This window comes from Oncorhynchus tshawytscha, unplaced genomic scaffold (genome assembly GCF_018296145.1).
Source record: "Oncorhynchus tshawytscha isolate Ot180627B unplaced genomic scaffold, Otsh_v2.0 Un_scaffold_17_pilon_pilon, whole genome shotgun sequence".
Classification (NCBI taxonomy): Eukaryota; Metazoa; Chordata; class Actinopteri; order Salmoniformes; family Salmonidae; genus Oncorhynchus; species Oncorhynchus tshawytscha.
This window is the reverse complement of record NW_024609830.1, coordinates 1,128,775-1,145,000: the sequence shown is the minus strand read 5'-3', so window position 1 is coordinate 1,145,000 and position 16,226 is coordinate 1,128,775. Positions and strand designations below refer to the sequence as shown.

The 16,226-nt window shown below is 47.5% G+C and overlaps 1 protein-coding gene across 2 annotated transcripts in view; it reads left to right on the top strand.

Moving 5' to 3' along the window:
* otoa (otoancorin) overlaps nt 1-16,208 on the top strand; it is a 21,598-nt gene extending 5,390 nt beyond the window's left edge. For both annotated transcript variants that reach the window (XM_042319312.1, XM_042319311.1), the window contains exons 4-29: nt 882-903; nt 1,106-1,148; nt 1,253-1,433; nt 1,694-1,762; nt 3,660-3,853; nt 3,990-4,330; nt 5,370-5,488; nt 5,634-5,776; nt 6,278-6,386; nt 6,599-6,823; nt 7,107-7,268; nt 8,367-8,507; nt 8,587-8,642; nt 8,789-8,909; nt 10,501-10,619; nt 11,440-11,575; nt 11,897-12,090; nt 12,191-12,281; nt 12,443-12,614; nt 12,757-12,947; nt 13,137-13,289; nt 13,372-13,514; nt 13,586-13,722; nt 13,872-13,969; nt 14,916-15,108; nt 15,678-16,208. In XM_042319312.1, the coding sequence (XP_042175246.1) occupies nt 882-903; nt 1,106-1,148; nt 1,253-1,433; nt 1,694-1,762; nt 3,660-3,853; nt 3,990-4,330; nt 5,370-5,488; nt 5,634-5,776; nt 6,278-6,386; nt 6,599-6,823; nt 7,107-7,268; nt 8,367-8,507; nt 8,587-8,642; nt 8,789-8,909; nt 10,501-10,619; nt 11,440-11,575; nt 11,897-12,090; nt 12,191-12,281; nt 12,443-12,614; nt 12,757-12,947; nt 13,137-13,289; nt 13,372-13,514; nt 13,586-13,722; nt 13,872-13,969; nt 14,916-15,108; nt 15,678-15,757 (3,633 nt within the window). In that variant the 3' untranslated portion in view covers nt 15,758-16,208. The remainder of the gene's footprint in view (nt 1-881; nt 904-1,105; nt 1,149-1,252; nt 1,434-1,693; nt 1,763-3,659; nt 3,854-3,989; nt 4,331-5,369; nt 5,489-5,633; nt 5,777-6,277; nt 6,387-6,598; nt 6,824-7,106; nt 7,269-8,366; nt 8,508-8,586; nt 8,643-8,788; nt 8,910-10,500; nt 10,620-11,439; nt 11,576-11,896; nt 12,091-12,190; nt 12,282-12,442; nt 12,615-12,756; nt 12,948-13,136; nt 13,290-13,371; nt 13,515-13,585; nt 13,723-13,871; nt 13,970-14,915; nt 15,109-15,677) is intronic.
* The last annotated feature ends 18 nt before the right edge of the window (nt 16,209-16,226 follow it).

Sequence of the window (16,226 nt, the reverse complement as noted above, 5' to 3'; positions counted from 1 at the left end):
GTTACTACAGTACTGATCAGTAAACACACCTCTGGGTGATGTTACTACAGTACTGATCAGTAAACACACCTCTGGGTGATACTACAGTACTGATCAGTAAACACACCTCTGGGTGATGTTACTACAGTACTGATCAGTAAACACACCTCTGGGTGATGTTACTACAGTACTGATCAGTAAACACACCTCTGGGTGATGTTACTACAGTACTGATCAGTACACACACCTCTGGGTGATGTTACTACAGTACTGATCAGTAAACACACCTCTGGGTGATGTTACTACAGTACTGATCAAACACACACCTCTGGGTGATGTTACTACAGTACTGATCAGTAAACACACCTCTGGGTGATGTTACTACAGTACTGATCAGTACACACACCTCTGGGTGATGTTACTACAGTACTGATCAGTACACACACCTCTGGGTGATGTTACTACAGTACTGATCAAACACACACCTCTGGGTGATGTTACTACAGTACTGATCACTACACACCCCTCTGGGTGATGTTATGACATCACTGATCAAACATACACCTCTGTGTGATGTTACTACAGTACTGATCAGTACACACACCTGTGGGTGATGTTTCTACAGTACTGATCACAGTTGGTCTATGTTGATGTTACAATTACACCATCCCCAGCTGTAGTTTAAGCCCTACACAGACTCCTGCACCTGCTATATGTATTGTGACTCCCTAGAAGGCTGACTGGCGAGGCTGTCTCACACCTCACTGTAAAGGGGTATGACATTATACCTCAGTTTGTACTGTAGGTTACATGTAGACAGTCAACGAAGACACCACAGGTAGAAAGACATCAGTAAAAGTAACAGTTCCATAGTTCATTCTGGTGTCCCTCTGTCCCCACAGATGATGAGATGCCTGCAAATGGGTGAGGACACAGCACATACCTCCTCTAACCTAGTAAACACAGAGGGTATCACTAATGTATCGTTGTAATAATATTGCTTATGAACAACATGCTAGGAACAGCACCACATTATTGTTGCATACATTAAAACAGTTTGATAATGCGTATTACATCATCTTGTTTTTTCCTGTGTGTTTCTTAATGCGTGGTTGCTATGCTACAGGACACCTGTTACCCATGACGATGGACAACCCCTTTAATAACAGGTAAGGTGACCCATGTGTGTGTGTGTGTTTGCAAATTAATGGATCTACAAGTTAGCCCCCCCTCTCGCTCTCTCTCACGCTCTTTCTCTTTCTCTCTCTATCAGTGGGGTGCAAATGGAAGACAGCATGTCTCGTCCCAACCCTCTCTCCCACTTCCACTCTCTCCTCACCTCCCTCTCTGCTGAGGAAACAGATACCTACTCAGACACAGACATGGACTCTGCTTCCCGCTTCTATTTCCAGCCGAATAGCACCATGAAATACCCTGACTCTGACCGTGAATGGGTACCTCAACATTCATCTTCATTTACATAGCTAGATGTATTCAAAATATGCAAATACACTGACAGTACTCTAGTTATACACCAGGAGTGTTGCAAACAATTATTTACATAATGGGGATTGTATCCATTTTAGACACAAAGGCCATATTTGGTCTTGTTTTATGTAAAGTTTCACAGTGTTTTTTATAACCTGTTTATTAAACTAAAAGGCATAAGATGATGACATTTTTAATAAATGTTCCTCTATCTCTCTCTTTCTAGAACGTGACAGAGAGGATGTGGAACTGTTCCAGTCTACCAAGCTTCATTGAGCACATGAGGAACTCTTCGGTCAGTGTCACTCAAGCTCTCAGCCAATTACAAGCTGTTTTTCAACAATACTGCATCTTCAGCCCTCCCACTAGTCGTGGTTCCTGCTCCTGCTCCCCCTCCCTGGCGCTCTGTTACCATCATTAATACTGCATCTTCAGCCCTCCCACTAGTCGTGGTTCCTGCTCCCGCTCCCCCTCCCTGGCGCTCTGTTACCATCATTAATACTGCATCTTCAGCCCTCCCACTAGTCGTGGTTCCTGCCCCGCTCCCCCTCCCTGGCGCTCTGTTACCATCATTAATACTGCATCTTCAGCCCTCCCACTAGTCGTGGTTCCTGCCCCCGCTCCCCCTCCCTGGCGCTCTGTTACCATCATTAATACTGCATCTTCAGCCCTCCCACTAGTCGTGGTTCCTGCCCCCGCTCCCTCCCTGGCGCTCTGTTACCATCATTAATACTGCATCTTCAGCCCTCCCACTAGTCGTGGTTCCTGCTCCCGCTCCCCTCCCTGGCGCTCTGTTACCATCATTAATACTGCATCTTCAGCCCTCCCACTAGTCGTGGTTCCTGCTCCCGCTCCCCCTCCCTGGCGCTCTGTTACCATCATTAATACTGCATCTTCAGCCCTCCCACTAGTCGTGGTTCCTGCTCCCGCTCCCCTCCCTGGCACTCTGTTACCATCATTAATACTGCATCTTCAGCCCTCCCACTAGTCGTGGTTCCTGCTCCCGCTCCCCCTCCCTGGCGCTCTGTTACCATCATTAATACTGCATCTTCAGCCCTCCCACTAGTCGTGGTTCCTGCTCCCGCTCCCCTCCCTGGCGCTCTGTTACCATCATTAATACTGCATCTTCAGCCCTCCCACTAGTCGTGGTTCCTGCCCCCGCTCCCCCTCCCTGGCGCTCTGTTACCATCATTAATACTGCATCTTCAGCCCTCCCACTAGTCGTGGTTCCTGCCCCCGCTCCCCCCCCTGGCGCTCTGTTACCATCATTAATACTGCATCTTCAGCCCTCCCACTAGTCGTGGTTCCTGCCCCCGCTCCCCTCCCTGGCGCTCTGTTACCATCATTAATACTGCATCTTCAGCCCTCCCACTAGTCGTGGTTCCTGCCCCCGCTCCCCCTCCCTGGCGCTCTGTTACCATCATTAATACTGCATCTTCAGCCCTCCCACTAGTCGTGGTTCCTGCTCCCGCTCCCCCTCCCTGGCGCTCTGTTACCATCATTAATACTGCATCTTCAGCCCTCCCACTAGTCGTGGTTCCTGCTCCCGCTCCCCCTCCCTGGCGCTCTGTTACCATCATTAATACTGCATCTTCAGCCCTCCCACTAGTCGTGGTTCCTGCTCCCGCTCCCCTCCCTGGCACTCTGTTACCATCATTAATACTGCATCTTCAGCCCTCCCACTAGTCGTGGTTCCTGCTCCCGCTCCCCCTCCCTGGCGCTCTGTTACCATCATTAATACTGCATCTTCAGCCCTCCCACTAGTCGTGGTTCCTGCTCCCGCTCCCCCTCCCTGGCGCTCTGTTACCATCATTAATACTGCATCTTCAGCCCTCCCACTAGTCGTGGTTCCTGCTCCCGCTCCCCCTCCCTGGCGCTTGAGGGCGCCAGGCTACCCGTCATTACACACAGCTGTGCTCATTGGACTCCCTCACTGTGTTGATTGTCCCTGCATATATGTCTGCTCCGTGTTGTTCCCTGTAGTAGTATTGTTTGTCGTGTCATATCTATGTCCAGACGCTGTTCTTGTTCCACTGTGTGTCCGTCTATATTAAATGGTTCACTTCCTGTACCTGCTTCTCATCTCCTGCGTTGGGCGTGACAGGTTTAGCCCTAGCATGAGATTATAACCTGGCTTCAACAATGCTCCGGTTTTACTTCCCAAACACAACATCTTTCTTTCTCTCTCTCAGGCTGGTCCCCAGTGTTTCCTGAGAGCGTTCATCGCCCCCCTCTCTTGGGTTGCCCTGATGATGAAGGGTGGAGACGACATGGAACCAGAGGATTATGGGAGGCTGGTGTGGGCCGCCAAGCCCCTCCTACAGAACATGCCCCCACCACAGATGACCCTGCCTCCCTGGATACAGAACCCCCACCTGGAAGAGATGTGTGTGTGTGTGTGTGTGTGTGTGTGTGTGTGTGTGTGTGTGTGTGTGTGTGTGTGTGTGTGTGTTGTGTGTTGTGTGTGTGTGTGTGTGTGTGTGTGTGTGTGTGTGTGTGGTAACAGTATGGTCTGGTTCCAGGATGAAGATGCTGGGAGAGGTGTTTGGGTCTCTCTCTGAGGAGCAGCGTGTTCAGATCAGAGAGTGGGCCAAGGAGCGGGTGGCCCAGAACAACTACAACTGCAGCCACACTGCTGCAGCCTGGCGCCCCAGACCCATACCAGAACAGAAACCAGGACAGACACACAGACCAGAACAGAAACCAGGACAGACACACAGACCAGCACAGGAACCAGGACAGACACACAGACCAGCACAGGAACCAGGACAGACACCTAAACCAGAACAGAAACCAGGACAGACACTCAGACCAGAAGGAGAACAGAACTGGCCTGCTAGACCACCACAGCCTGATATGACAGGTGAGAACCACCTCTGCAGAGATAGAATATGTTACATTATTCATTATTATAATTAAACTAAATACTGATATAAATATGTTTAGTTGAGATTTTAGATGTTACAGCAACCTTTGATTTATCAAGCTCTTAGAAACAGTCTTGTTTTGTACCTTATGACCCAAATACTAATGATCAGAAAGAGAAATGAATGAAAGAGAAAGATAAATAGGATGAGAGGACCCAAATCAAGAGGGGGAGAGAGGAAAGGAAAGAGGAGTAGAATGAGAACGAGAAGAAACCATTGTAGGGTGGGAAACCTAAGGGAAAACCAAATGGAAAGACATTATGAGAAATACAGGAAACAAGCTTGGAAGAAGAGGAGAAGAGCAGGGAGGAAGGATAGAAGGCTTCAACCTGGAAAGGAGAGGAGAAGAGAAGGGAGGAAGGAGAGAAGGATTCAAGCTGGAAAGGAGAAGACCCAAGCAGAGTAAAGAAAGGAGGGAGGAAGAGGAGGAAGAGGAGGGGAGTCATGAAAAGGGGCATAGATGCGGGAAGTAGGGATGTGTTGCAGCACCCCCTGAAAAATCACCCCAAAACTACTTCCCGCGGCTATGAAAAGGGAGAGTGAGTTATGTCCAAAGGACAGCGGAGAGGTGTGTGTTTATGCGAGACACAACACCTGATTTGCGTGTGTGTCACACAGATCTTCACTCTGCAGTGTGTTTATGTGTTTATTACATCTGCATGTGTGTTTTCAAGTAATACTGGGCCCTGCCTGTGTGTGTGTGTGTGTGTGTGTGTGTGTGTGTGTGTGTGTGTGTGTGTGTGTGTGTGTGTGTGTGTGTGTGTGTGTGTGTGTGTGTGTGTGTGTGTGTGTGTGTGTGTGTGTGTGTGTGTGTGTGTGTGTGTGTGTTTGCGCGCATGTGCTTGTGTCTACTGAAAACAACTCTGGTGACTACAACCACTGTTGTGACATCATGTTTGTGTTCAAGTACTACTCTGCCCTGTATGTGTGTGTGCCAACTGTGTTTGTGTGTTTGCCACCCTCCTCTCTCACCAGTGATGCCCAGCCCCTGTCCTCCCAGGCTGCTGTGGCTGAAGATGGATGTGATGAAGATGATGGGGCCCTTCCTTTCCGGGCTGCCCATGGACGACATCCAAACCATCCCCAACGACCAGGTCTTTGTTTGTTGCAGTTCTCCCCACTCTGCTTTTTAATGGATCGCATCAAAACTCACTGAGACCCTCAAACAGATCACAGTCCCCTATTTTACAACTGCTATTTAATCTATCTGTCTTCCCCACTATCTCTCTCTTTCCCTAGCTGTGTCCATTCTTCCATTCGCCCCAGTTCCCTTCCTCCTTCAGAGGGGTGGGGGGGCTCCCTCCTCTTCAGGGCAGAAAGATACTCCAGAAGATCAGAGAGTGTTCCCAGAAGAGAGGGGACTTGGTCCAGAACCTGGACAGGTTTGTACGTGCCTGAGAGAAGGACTGGAGCTGTATCACCTGGACATCACAGGAGGCTGCTGAGGGGAGGACGGCTGATAATAATAGCTAGAATGGAGTGAAAGGTATCAACACATAGATACCATGTGTTTGATGAGTTCAATTCCATTCCATTTATTCCGTTCCAGCCATTACTCTGAGCCCATCCTCCCCAGTCAAGCTGCCACCAACCTCCTGTGCTGGATATGCAAATTACCAGTAATTTTGCTAATTGTTCAGACCATCCTGTAGTTTCATAATTACTTCACTAAACAAAATAGGTTAGATTATCATTTCCCTGAATTAGCCAGATCTACATACATCCTTGAGCATGAGCGAGTGCTTAGTCACAGAAATATGACAAACAAACAAGGGAGGAGAGTTCAGAACAGATGTTGGATGACTTACCAAACACGGTACTGAATAGCCAGTAGGGTATTTTACTTAACTCTGACCTATGACCTCTGACCCTTTCCTATCCAGACTGGGCTCGCTGGCATGTTTCTATGATGACGCCCCAACCCTAAACTCCTCCATGAGCCGGCTCCTCCTCTCTCAACTTGATGACTGTAGCAACTCTGGAGTCAACAAGGTATGCCCCCAGTCTCTCTCTCTCTCTCTCTCTCTCTCTCTCTCTCTCTCTCTCCGTCTCGCTCTCTCTCTCTCTCTGTCTCTCTCAGTCTTTCCAAAGTTGTTGTAGTTTATAGTTTAAAACTCAGGAATCACTAAAGTTAGGATTTTACAGAGAACAATTATGGGAATAATCTGTGGTGTCTTCCTCTCCCCTCCTCCTCCTCCTTCCAGCTGAAGAAGAAGCTCGTCAACACTGTGATGTCATCATCTGTGGATGATTCCAGTCCTGAGCTGCTGCGTGCGCTGGGGCCCGGTGTTACACTGCTTTCCCCTTTCCATCTCTCCCAGTTCTCCCCCGACGCCCTCAAGGACACCCTGATGTCACTGGGGTCAGAGGTGAAGTGGGGTCTGACCCAGGCCAAAACACTGGCCAATAAACTACTGCAGGGGAAGCAGGTGAGAGAGGTGTTACTCTTATAAATATGCCTTAGTCTCAGTCAGTACTATTAACAGGCTTCTCAACTGGAATGTTTAGGTGATCCTCTCCAATAGTATGAGGGGCCGAGGTAGGAACTAATGGTGAAATAGAGAGCAGCTCTAAAAACGCTAATTTCTTCCCTTCCTTCCTTCCTTCCTTCCTTCCTTCCTTCCTTCCTTCCTTCCTTCCTTCCTTCCTTCCTTCCTTCCTTCCTTCCTTCCTTCCTCCCTCTCTCTTTCTCTCTCTTTCTCTCTCTCTCAGGAGGTGTCTGGTAAGGAGTTAATGTCTCTGGGTTCAGCTGTGACGGGCGTGGCCTCCTCTGTCCTCAGGAAGGTCAAATCCCAGGGGCTTCTGGGTAATGAGGGTCTGGACATGATGAGTCAAAAGATGACCAGTCTACAGAGAAAAGCATTGTTGGAGGGGGTGAGAGGGGAAGGGAGGGGTGTTGTCTGTAGCTTGTGTGTGAGGTATGGAAACACTTTGTTGCTTTTATGAATTTTGTCTTGCTGCTTTTTTTTCTATGTTTTTGTTCTATGTTGCTCTGTCTGTACGCTACGTCTTGCTTGTTCTATGTTGCTCTGTCTGTATGCTACGTCTTGCTTGTTCTATGTTGCTCTGTCTGTATGCTACATCTTGCTTGTTCTATGTTGCTCTGTCTGTATGCTACGTCTTGCTTGTTCTATGTTGCTCTGTCTGTATGCTATGTCTTGCTTGTCCTATTTTGCTCTGCGTGTGCTCACTGCTCAATGATTGTCTATATTGTAATAGTTTTTAATAACCTGCCCTGGGACTGCGGTTGAAAATTAGCCGGCTGGCTAAAACCGGCACTTTTACTGAAACGTTGATTAATGTGCACTGTCCCTGTAAAAATAAAATAATCTCAACTCGATGTGCACTGTTCCTGTAAACATAAAATCAACTCAAACTCAAAGGGCAAGGGAGGGGTGAAAGGGGAAGGGAGGGGTGAAAGGGCAAGGGAGGGGTGAAAGGGGGAGGGAGGGGTGAAAGGGCAAGGGAGGGGTGAAAGGGCAAGGGAGGGGTGAAAGGGGAAGGGAGGGGTGAAAGGGCAAGGGGGGGGTGAAAGGGCAAGGGAGGGGTGAAAGGGCAAGGGAGGGGTGAAAGGGGGAGGGAGGGGTGAAAGGGCAAGGGAGGGGTGAAAGGGCAAGGGAGGGGTGAAAGGGCAAGGGAGGGGTGAAAGGGCAAGGGAGGGGTGAAAGGGCAAGGGAGGGGTGAAAGGGCAAGGGAGGGGTGAAAGGGGAAGTGAGGGGTGAAAGGGCAAGGGAGGGAGAAGTCATAGCAGAAAATGAGATGTGCAGCAAAGATGGTTCAGGTTGATCCTAAAGTTGTGTGTGTGTGTGTGTGTGTGTGTGTGTGTGTGTGTGTGTGTGTGTGTGTGTGTGTGTGTGTGTGTGTGTGTGTGTGTGTGTGTGTGTGTGTGTGTGTGTGTGTGTGTGTGTGTGTGTGTGTGTGTGTGTGTGTGTGTGTGTGTGTGTGTGTGTGCGTGTGTGTGTGTGTGTGTAGCTGCTTGGGGATGTGAATGCCTCAGAGCTGATCCAGAAAGTCCCTGCCTCCCTGCTGTCCAGCCTATCCCTGACCACCCTGGACAAGGCTAACGTGACCTCCCTCGACCAACTGGAGGGCAAGCAGTGGACACGTGCACAGGTGTGTGTGTGTCTTCTGAACGCAACTCTGGGGGCTACGGCCACTGGTGTGACATTACACACTGTTCTCTGTCTTGCAGTCGGCCTTTCTGGTCAGAAATATCCTAGGCAAGAAGATGACACTTACAGACATGCGGTGAGAACACACACACACACACACATACAGTTTTTGATGGTACTGATGATGAGGATGATGATGATAAGCAAGGTAGTTGCTTCTCTAAGTCGCTCTGGATAAGAGCATCTGCCTAATGACTACAATGTAAATGATGATGATGACAGGAAGCTGGGCTCGGCGATGCAGGGCGTGTCCTGTGAGATGATTGAAAAGATGGCTGAAAGTGGCGTCATGGAGATGGCCCAAGCTGTGACAGAGACTCCACGCTGGCTCTCTAAGACACAGGTACACACACACACACACACACAAGTGATGACTGCAACTCCTACTGTTCTGTATGTAAATCTGTGACAACTGATAGGTTACATTAGGTTACATTATGAATGGAGTAGGGGTCATAGAATATCATATGAATTAGAGGATGTATAGTATCATACATCTTACCTGGTCGTACAATAGCATACAAATTGGATGATGTAAGTTATTATACATCTTGGAGGACTTACATGTATTTCTCTGAGACCAGGTTGCTTGTTGCGTCGTAACAGCGAAGGAGAATTATGTTCGTGGTTAGGTGAACTAACAACAAAGGTTAGGATCATTTGCGTAGCCTGTTAGGTGAATTGGGTCAAGTTTAGAATAAGGGTTAGGGAAGGGTTAGCTAATTAAGTGATAATGCCTGATAAAACGGTGTTTGGAGGATATATTGGCACGGGGGTTGTTTGTCTCGGGCAGCAAACTGTGCCAATATATCCTCAAAACAACACCTTCTCTGGCATTATCACTTTTATACAACGGGTTACCAACATATTCAAATAATGATTGACATGTTTTCATTAATGTTATTTGGATTAATATATTCATACTATTTCATCCTTCCACAACATATAGTTCTGACACAAATCTATGGTTGCAGCCAGAATAGCAGCAAAGTAGCTGCATTTGCATTTGTTTAAGTTGTTTTCTAGTGACATTTATTTGGATACATCCATAACAATGAGCAAATGGTGCGCGATTTCGCTGGCATAGAAAATATGCTTACTGGTCAGGACTCAGAGGAGCCAACAACAACACAGCAAACATAATCACTTCAAACTGGGCCTGGAAAGGCTGCAAACTAGCTGCACTTCGTTTCGTCTGACATTATTTCAATTTACATTTCTTTCTTTGTATATATCCATGAAAATGATGCTGATTCATGATTTCGACTGGATGAGAAACGCTGCCTGCCTGTCTGTCTCGTCCCGACACGTTCATTACCACGGGACAGCTGGAGTCGAATTTGAATATTGAAACAATGTTGCAAATGTCGGAGAGACAGACAGCAAGGTTTATACAAATCTCCGCTGTTGAAAACTAAACACTTTCTAAACGAAATGTGAGATAATGTCTAGATGCTTCTTGTAGTGGAGATCACCTTTATAAATTGCTTGGCTGGGCTGATGAGACAGTGGATTGCGCAGTCAGATGGAACAGAGTAAATAGGCATTTTAACGTCACAGATTTAGCCGGTGGTAATTTATGGAATAGACACCGGCTGGAATGTGATTTTAACCAATCAGCATTCAGGATTAGACTCACCCGTTGTATAAAAAGCTACAATTGCCCTCGACACGACTCAAAAACGCAACCTTTTGGATTGTTAGATGGTTGAGGATTACACCCACTCATCCTCTCCGACCAACCTCCCTAAATGAATTTCTGTCTAAAGTAACTAGGCCATTAGTAGATATCATACGTCTTCGAGATGCTCAGAAATACATACAAGTTTGTTTCATATAGCTCTGAGGTCAGGCTGGTTATTACATGCTTAGGGTCTATTTTTACATTGATTTTGAGACACGTTTATCTCCCGCCCTCTCACTTTGTCTGTCAGGTGTGCTGTACTGCACAGAGTCTGTTTGCAGGTTTGGAGAAAAGGAGAGCAGGCTACTTCAACAACATCACAGACACAGAGCTGGAGGAGATCCCCACCCTGCTGCTGCTTCACCTGCCGTGATTACACACACACACACTGGCAGATGTTACTGTGTTCCAGGGGTTTCAATTGAAATCATCCCCAGCTGTCCAGGGGGCCATTCTGACCTATTGTTTTTATGCAAATGTATTTTTTTAAGTGTATCCCCTATAAATTTCAGAATTTCCTGAAATTAAAAACATACATGAAATAAATATTTTCAATTGTGGGATAATACATTAAGAATCAATCAGCAGGTAATGTCTGTGGGAAAATGGCTATTTTGGGGGTGGGGGCCCCAACACACTGACACACACATATACTATATATTTCTCTATCTCTCTCTCTCTCTCTCTCTCTCTCTCTCTCTCTCTCTCCCTCCCTCCCTCCCTCCCTCTCTCTCTCTCTCTCTCTCTCTCTCTCCCCCCTCTCTCTCCCTCTCTCTCTCTCCCTCTCTCCCTCCCTCCCTCTTTCTCTCTCTCTCTCTCTCCCTCCCTCTTTCTCTCTCTCTCTCTCTCTCTCCCTCTCTCCCTCCCTCCCTCCCTCCCTCCCTCCCTCCCTCCCTCTCTCTCTCTCTCTCTCTCTCTCTCTCTCCCCCCTCCCTCCCTCCCTCTCTCTCTCCCTACCTCCCTCCCTCTCTCTCCCTCCCTCTCTCTCTCTCTCTCTCTCTCCCTCCCTCCCTCCCTCCCTCCCTCCCTCCCTCCCTCTCTCTCTCTCTCTCTCCCCCCCCTCCCTCCCTCCCTCCCTCCCTCCCTCCCTCCCTCCCTCCCTCCCTCCCTCCCTCCCTCCCTCCCTCCCTCCCTCTCTCTCTCTCTCTCTCTCTCCCTCCCTCCCTCCCTCCCTCTCTCTCTCTCTCAGGGCTGAGAAGATAGCCAGTCTACCTGCCTCTGTATGTGCTGTGTTCATGAAGAAGATGAAAGAGGCCAACCTGAGTTCTTTGCCTCTCACCTCTCGCTCTCGCCCCACACTGACCAACAGAGCTCTGAACTGCCTGGTAAACACACAACCCTACATCCCTACATCCCAGTTCAACCCTAATCCTAACCCTCGGTTCATGTCTACATCCCAGTTCAACCCTAATCCTAACCCTCGGTTCATGTCTACATCCCAGTTCAACCCTAATCCTAACCCTCGGTTCATGTCTACATCCCAGTTCCATCCTAACCCTAGCTTCAGGTCCACAACCTAGTTCAACCTTAACCCTAGCCTCAACCCCAACCCTAACCCTAATCTTTAGTGTAAATCACAAACACACACACACACACACACACATACTGAAATGAGTGACAGAGCCCGGTGCACCCCTGTGTTATAGGGGAGGAACATGTCAAAGTTGTCCAGTGAGGAGGTGTTGAGTCTGGGGTCGCTGCTGTGTGAGCTGGCCCCCTCTCAGATGTCCCTCCTGGCCCCTGAGGTCCTCAACTCCAGCGTGCAGGTCCTGGCCTCCTGCAAACAGATTCCTCCACGCCACTGGAGGGCGCTCTTCCAGCTGCTCAATGATACATATGGGTATGAACAAGCACATCCTCTAACCTTTCTAGATAGAACTGCTACTGTCAAAATAAAATTTGACAAATATACAAATATTATTGTTTCTCTCCTTTCAAAGTGACCCGTCTGATTGGACAGCTGACACCATCAAATCCCTGGGTCCTCTCCTCCTGTTGGATGATTCTGCTGTCCGCTCACTGCGCTTTAAGGTCAGTGGCTCTCTATCACCATGATCTCCCTGACAACCACATATGAAAGGCCTCTTATTAGTCTCTCCCTGATGTTGTCTACGCTTGTGTTTCTGTGAATTTCAAAAAATGAAGATAACCTCTGCTCTTTTACTTTCTACCCTGGCTTCTCCCCCCTCTAGTCGTGGCTGAAAGAGACTCTGTCTGACCTGATGGACAGCCTACCCAGCCCTCCGGTCCCTAACCCTCCTCAGGAGTTTAGTAGGGGTCCGGACCTCTCAGCCCTGCGATGGAAACTCTTCTCTCTCTCCACCTCCACATCTGAAGTAATGCCCATGCGCAGGAGGAGAGCAGGTGAGAGAGGAGAAACACACACACCTAAGGTGCAGATAAGAATGTGTGTGGGATTATTTTGAATATGAACATAATAAAGATGCACATTACAATACATTTACCACAACCTCCCTGGACCCTCTCTCTCTCTCTCGCTCTCTAGTTCTCCCTCAGGGGGAGGCGGGCCTTACTGTGTCTCTGTTGGAGGAACTGGGCGGAGCCAATGTCTACTGGAGCCCAGCCCAGCTCTCCAAGATGGACGCCGGCACAATCACCGCTGCCGTGGAAACGCTGGGGGAGGTCCTTGATTACAGCGCCGAGCAACTAGTGGTGCTCAGAGAGAAGGCCATCCAGGTAGATTGCCAGGCTCAGGCACAGATCAGTTTACCCTCTTCAAGTCTTGGGGGTTCCGAAACATACCTTAGATCAGTGTCTAAATCTTGGGGCCATTTCACAGAAGTTAGAAGAATCTCAAGTGCAGGGGTGAGCATCTTTTTATGTTCTGCTGTTGAGTGATCTGTGCTTTACTATATTGTACTACAGGCCTGGGGTCCAGTGTCAGGTTTGAATGAGAGCCAGGTGCTCCAGCTGGGCTGTGTCTCTCAGGGGTTCAACCTCACTGAGCTGGCCAGCCTCCCCTTATCCTCCCTGGACACTCTGGAGACACTTTCCCGCTGCTCCTGGACACAACCACAGGTACTGTATATATGAACCTTCACACACACACACACTGACTAAATACTAGACTCTAATGGTGATCATGTCTGGTCCCTGGCAGAGGGAGGCTGTGTGGAGGGGTTTTGTGGAGCGTATTAATGAGACAGTGGGAGAACTGGGAGCTGTGGAGTTGGTGGGACTGGACCAGTTCATCTGTGGTCTGAACACTGAGGAGACTGGTCAACTCAACCCTGATGCCTTCAGGTCAGACATGGACAGTGCGTGTGTGTGTGTTTGCGTGAGCTTGTTTTTAAATGTGTTATATATCTCTATAGGGAGGCAGTACAGTCGGTGGGCGAGGTGCAGTGCCCCCTGGCAGTAACAGAGCTTCTGAAGCAGCGTGCGGTGTCTGTATTTGGAGAAACACAGGGATGGACCGAGGCTCGGGTCAACTCTCTGGGCAACATCATGGGTCAGATACACTCCTCTGTTCCCCTCTTTCTCTCTCTCACACACTATTGCTCTCTCTTATTTTGTGAAATACATTTTAAAATGTAAGCCATTTCTCATCCCTTCTCTCTCTCTCTCTCTCTCTCTCTGCTTTGTCTCACTTTTCTCCAGCTGGTTTGAGTTTGTCAGAGTTTCTTTCTCTCAGTCCCTCTGCCTTCTCATTCCTCAGTCCGACCAGCGTTCCCCTCATCCCCCCAGACCGCCTTGCTGTGAGTACACTCTCTCCCTGCCTCCCTCTATCAATTCAATTTCAATTTCAAATTAAGGGTTTTATTGGCATGGGAAACATGTTTACATTGCCAAAGCAAGTAAAATATATAAACAATTGTGAAATAAACAATAAAAATGAACAGTGAACATTACACTTACAAAAATTCCAAAAGGATAAAGACATTTCAAATGTCATATGTCTATATACAGTGTTGTAATGACATGCCAATAGTACAAAAGGTCAAATAAATAAATAAATATGGGTTGTATTGACAATAGTGTTTGTTCTTCACAGGTTGCACTTTTCTTTTAGCAACAGGTCACAAATCTTGCTGCTGTGATGGCAAACTGGTATTTCACCCAGTAGTTATGGGAGTTTATCAAAATTGGGTTTGTTTTTGAATTCTTTGTGGATCTGTGGGAAATGTGTGTCTCTAGTATGGTCATACATTTGGCAGGTTAGGAAGTGCAACTCAGTTTCCACCTCATTTTGTGGGCAGTGTGCACATAGCCTGTCTTCTCTTGAGAGCCAGGTCTGCCTACGGCAGCCTTTCTCAATAGCAAGGCTATGCTCACCTAGTCTGTACCTGTACATAGTCAAAGATTTCCTTAATTTTGGGTAAGTCATGGTGGTCAGGTATTCCATCACTGTGTACTCTATGTTTAGGGCCAAATAGCATTCTAGGGTGCTCTGTCTCTGTTTTTTTATAAATTCTTTCCAATGGAATTATGTTTTTGTTTTCTCATGATTTGGTTGAGTCAAATTGTGTTGCTGTCCTGGGGCTCTGTGGGGTTTGTTTGTGAACAGACCCCCAGAACCAGTTTGCTTAGGGGGCTCTTCTCCCTCTCCGCTGTGTTCCACTGAGGTTTTCTAATTACTAGGTTTACGAAAAAAATTGGTGACTTTTGAACCCAGCACTCCATACTCTTCTGACTTCTGATCAGGCACTCTCAACCAGCCAGCTGAAGGCCCTGGGTCCTGACAATGCTGCCATGGTAACCAGTGCACAGTGGGCAGTGCTGGGGGAGGCACAACGGGCCGCTCTTGGCAATGCTCTGGGTGTGGCCTACGACCGAGTGGCCTATGACCGCGCAGAACCGACTACAAACCCACCCAGAAACCTGCCCCAACTCTCAGGTGAGTAGGAGAGAGGTGACTGGGAGGGGAAGAGATGAATGCTGCGTTCATAACAAGTGGGAAACTCAGAAAATACTACTTGTAAAGCGTTTTAGTGCTTTGAACTAGTTGAGAATGTAAATTGGCTAATGGCAAACAACTGAGCTCACAGATTGGTTTATTTTACTAGGTAAGACAGTTAAGAACAAATTCTTATTTACAATGACAGCCTACCGGAGAACAGTGTGTTACCTGCCTTGTTTAGGGGCAGAACGACCTTGTCAGCTCGGGGATTCGATCCAGCAATCTTTCGGTTACTGGCCCAACGCTCTAACCAATAGGCTACCTGACTTATTGACAAGTGGATATTTCCCAGTCATATGCTGGTAATTACAAATTTACGAGATGTTATGAACTCAACATGAGTGAAAGATGGAGATAGGTAGAGATAAAGGAATGATCCTGTGGTCAGGTAAGAGAAAGAGTTGATTAGATTATTAGGAAGAAACTGAAATTAAGATGAGTAGGCAAGAGAGAGAGAGAGAGAGAGAGAGGTCAAGTGGTATAATGTATTATTTTTTCTCCACCAGGAGCATCTATGCTGGGAACTCTGGGAGTTGGAGTCTTTATGCAGCCCTTCTTGTTCCTACTGCTGGGGTTTGTCCTGTAGTGAGAAACTACACATCCAATAGACACGCATGACATATGGAACTACTCATGCATGTGTTGAACAAGGAGAGATTGTTGATAATATGGCATATCTTAACACATTTAACAGTAACAAATATAACTTGTATATCAAGCTTCTTTAAAAAAAAAAAACTATTCTAGATTAAGCCAGAGCAGGCCTTGAGCACATCAAAGCAGATACCTGTGACAATGTAAAAGCATTTAAAATGTTTTTTATTCTATTTGTTAAAGAAATATGTATCTTTCTATATCTTTGTTGCAATGGGGGGGGTCTCTTCTAGTAGGACAATGCTGGAACATGTAATGATGTGTGAGTCGGTGTTGGTTGTTTTCTGAGAGTTGGGATCATAAAACGAGGATTATGGGTGCTAATCCAGTGCTGACAAGATTGGAAGTGGAAGACTAAGTTAATAATAAAGATTATGAACCTACTATCACTTACTCTATGG